Source organism: Myotis myotis, unplaced genomic scaffold, assembly GCF_014108235.1.
Source record: "Myotis myotis isolate mMyoMyo1 unplaced genomic scaffold, mMyoMyo1.p scaffold_m19_p_3, whole genome shotgun sequence".
In the NCBI taxonomy this organism is placed as follows: domain Eukaryota; kingdom Metazoa; phylum Chordata; class Mammalia; order Chiroptera; family Vespertilionidae; genus Myotis; species Myotis myotis.
Genome location: NW_023416335.1, coordinates 158,803,614 through 158,808,023, shown reverse-complemented (window position 1 = coordinate 158,808,023; position 4,410 = coordinate 158,803,614). Strand labels below are relative to the sequence as shown.

Sequence of the window (4,410 nt, the reverse complement as noted above, 5' to 3'; positions counted from 1 at the left end):
GCATTAAGATAGTTTGTATCTTGCACCACTGTGAATTATAAGGGATTACTTAGGGACAGAGAAACTATAGAAGGAAGCAGTCAGGAGAAGAGCTGAAAGAATGTGTGTATGTGTGTATGTGTAGTCATGATAGAGTTTAGAGGTGTTCAGGAGAGAAACACACAAGTATGCAATAAACAAAAATAGAAGACAAATTTCTTTAATCATAGAAATGGAACAGAGACTTCAAGTGATTACAAAAACTGCATAGAGAACCAAGGTTATCTGACATATATTAATATTTTTTTTAAAAGTGTCAAAAACAGCCTAAGTGCCCATCAGCAGATGAATGGATTAGAAAACTGTGGTACATCTACATGATGGAATACTATTATGCTGCTGTAAAAAAGAAGGAATTCTTACCATTTGCAACAGCAAGGATGGAACTGGAGAGCATTATGCTAAGTGAAATAAGCCAGTCAATGAAAGAAAAATACCACATGATCTCACTCATTTATGGATAATTAAGACCATTATAAACTGATGAACAAAAATAGATACAGAGGCAGAGCAACATCGAATAGACTGTCAAACTACAGTGGGAAGGCCGGGGAGGGTTGAGGGGGTGGGTGAGAGATCAACCGAAGGACTTGTATGCATACATATAAGCCTAACCAATGGACACAAGACCCTGGGGGGTATGGGAGGCTAGGGGAAGGTCAAGGGGAGAAAAAAAGTAAGACATATATAATACTCTTTGTAATACTTCAAGCAATAAAACAATTTTTAAAACGTGTCAAGACATTTTGCTCCTATTTAAGGACAGACCCATAGGCATGAAAAGTAGCCCTTTATGAAGCAGCATTTAAATTGTAAGTATTTTTAAATAATGAACTTTTAAAACCTGAATGTGATAGGGTTCATACTTTTTAAATAATCTATAATAAGATGTCTCAATGTTACATGCAGATATAACTGAAGTCAAGAATCAGCAATGGGAAACGGTACTGTAACATTCATTCTGCTGGGCCTAACAAGTGACCTTCAGCTGCAGGTTCTCATTTTTGTCTTTTTCTTTCTCACCTACATGCTGAGCATAACTGGGAACCTGATTATCATCTCCCTCATCTTACTGGATTCGCATCTTAAAACAGCCATGTACTATTTCCTACAAAATTTCTCCTTCTTGGAGATCTCATTCACATCTGCTTGCATTCCCAGATACTTGTACAGCATAGCAACAGGTGACAAGTTCATTACCTACAATGCCTGTGTCTGCCAAGTGTTTTTTACTGACCTCTTCGGTGTAACTGAATTTTTCCTCCTGGCGGCCATGTCCTATGACCGCTACGTGGCCATCTGCAAGCCCCTGCATTATGTGACCATCATGAGCAGCACAGTCTGCAGAAGACTTGTCTTCTGTTGTTGGGTGGCTGGTCTATTCATTATAATACCCCCACTGAGTCTGGGCCTAAATCTAGAATTCTGTGATTCTAATGTCATTGATCATTTTATCTGTGATGCAGCTCCCCTCCTGAAAATTTCTTGTTCAAATACTTGGTTCATGGAACAGACTGTCATGATTTGTGCTGTGCTGACCCTTCTAATGACACTCATGTGTGTAGTACTGTCCTACATTTATATCATCAAGACAATTTTGAGATTCCCTTCTGTTCAGCAAAGGAAAAAGGCCTTTTCCACCTGTTCTTCCCACATGATTGTGGTCTCCATCAGCTATGGCAGCTGCATCTTCATCTATATCAAACCTTCAGCAAAGGAGTCAGTGGCTATTAACAAGGGTGTGACAGTGCTCACTACTTCCATCGCTCCACTGCTCAACCCTTTCATTTACACCTTGAGAAACAAGCAAGTAAAACAAGCCTTCAATAACGCAGTCAAAAGAATTGTGGTATTTTCTAAGAAATAAGAGAATGTGAAGCCAAATAAACACCTATATAATGCACTTACCAAATTCCACACTCAGGTTCACTTATTCAAAACACTTATTCATCCTGATCTAGTGACATCTTCCTCACAACCTGCTTTTAAGATCCTTCTATACACAGGCATATTAATAGCTTCTTTATCTTTATTGTTGAAACTATTACAGATGTCCCCTTCCCACACACACACTGTTAACCCCTTTCGCCCCGCTTCAGCCCACTCCCCAGGGTCCCCAAGCCTCCTCCACACTATTGTTTGTCCATGGTCTATGCATATATGCATATACATTATTTGTTTAATCTCTTCCTATCCTTCCTCCCCACCCTTCCATCCCCCTCAAACAGGGCAGTCTGTTGCATGTTTCAATGTCTCTGGATCTGTTTTGTTTATCAGTTTATTTTCTTTAAATTTAAATCTTGATTTTGCCTCCAAATTAGGAATACCAAAATAAAATAAAACAGAAGTATATCTCCAAATTAGAAACATAAAAAGAGAAATACATAGGTTAGTAAAGATTTACTTTTTCCAGAAAGAGAGTACATAACAGTGGCTATTGTTTCATCCAATCCAAACTTTCAAATGATTTATTCATCGATTCACTTAACAAATATGTACTGGGTAATTTCTTTGAAACAGCTACTGTTTTAAGCACTAAAAACAGAGAAGTATCAACCACCCAGCAAAAACTTATTCTCCTACACCAGTGATGGTGAACCTGTTGAGCTCAGCATGTCAGCATTTTGAAAAACCTTACCTTAACTCTGGTGCCATGTCACATATAGAAATTTTTTGATATTTGCAACCATAGTGAAACAAAGACTTATATTTTTGATATTTATTTTATATATTTAAATGCCATTTAACAAAGAAAAATCAACCAAAAAATGAGTTCGTGTGTCACCTCTGACACACGTGTCATAGGTTCGCCATTAATGTCCTATACCCTCAAGGGTAAACAAAACCAATTCTATGTTAAATAAAGCAAAATGGTTAACTTGCACTCAAATAAATGTTATTGTCATAAAAAGGGATATAAATCTCATAATGATGGGAAAACATCTGAAGTACTAAAGCTTAAAAATTATAAGATTTGTGTCAATATCAAATCGCTAATAACCAAAACTTTTAACTGTTATACCCTTTCCTCAAAAAAAATCCGTAAAGTTAAAGGAAAGATAGTGACAATAGATAATTACTATTTTGAGGAAATTAAATATTTTGGTATTACAAAAACTCTGCCAAATGTAGGCACATAGACTGAAATGCCAACACAAAATGTCACTAAAAATGAACAGTTTTCAAAAGGTATATGGAAAGCTGTAATTAAAGTATTACATCTTTTCTTATATGTGAAAAATTATAAATGGGAAGAACACAAACTCTTTACCACATTTCCTCCAAAAAAACTGAAGCTCATAGTTCATCATCTGTAACTATTTCCCCATCCCACTACACTTAAGACTCCAGAAATGTGAACCGACATTTTCCCTCCGCTTTCATGTCTAGTCTTTTATATATTCTGTTTCTCTGTCGAAAATAGTTTCCTCATTCTTTGTTGACTCACAGTTTTCTCCTTAAATTTTTTAATTTAGAAGGCACTCGGGTTATTTAAAAATTAAATATAAAGCTGCTATGTGAGCCAGCAACTTCCCTTCTGGGTATTTATCCGAAAGAATTAAAATCAGGAAATTAAAGAGACATCTGCACTCCTATGCTCATTACAATACTATTCACAATAACTAAGATGTAGAAACAACCTAAACATCTATCAACTGGCTAATGGGTAAAAAAAAATGTAGTATAAACATAGAGCAGAATAGTATTCATACTTTAAAAGGCAGACAATTTTGCTCTGGCCAGGTGGCTCAGCTGTTTGAATCATCGTCCCATATACCAAAAAGGTTGTGGGTTTGATTCCTGGTCAGAACACATACCTTGGTTCTGGGTTCTGTCCCTGGTTGGTGTGCATATGGGAGACAACCAAACGGTGTTTCTCTCTCACATGGTTGTTTCTCTCTCTTTCTATCTCCTTTCTTCTCTCTCTAAAAATCAATAAACATATCTTCAGGTGAGGATTTAAAAAATAAAGAAAAAGAAGGAAATTTTGCAACATGCAACAACATGGATGGACCTTAAAGACATTATGCTAAGTAAAATAAGCCAGACACAAGACAAGCACTTCATAAACCCACTTACATGAAGTATCTAAAAAGTTAAATTTATAAAATTAAAAACTAAGATGGTGGTTACCAGGTTCTGAGGGATGGAGAACAAACAAGCATATGTTTCAGTTAAGATGAATAAGAACTAAAGGTCTACTGTACCTTAAGTGAAAAATAATGTACAATTTTTAAGAGGAAACATCTCATTTCCAGTGTGAATTTTTTAAGAGGAAAGACGTGTTAAGTGCTCTTACCACAATAACTTTTTTCAAAACCACACACACATTTTTTAAATAATAAAGAAACAAGCACATATAAATACAAT

General features: G+C 35.9%; 1 protein-coding gene across 1 annotated transcript; it reads left to right on the top strand.

The window, feature by feature from the left end:
• Window positions 1–973: 973 nt before the first annotated feature.
• LOC118651297 (olfactory receptor 6C2-like) lies at window positions 974–1,906 on the top strand. The gene has a single exon (XM_036300317.1). It carries the CDS (start codon window positions 974–976, stop codon window positions 1,904–1,906), a length of 933 nt encoding a protein of 310 aa, XP_036156210.1.
• Window positions 1,907–4,410: the final 2,504 nt, after the last annotated feature.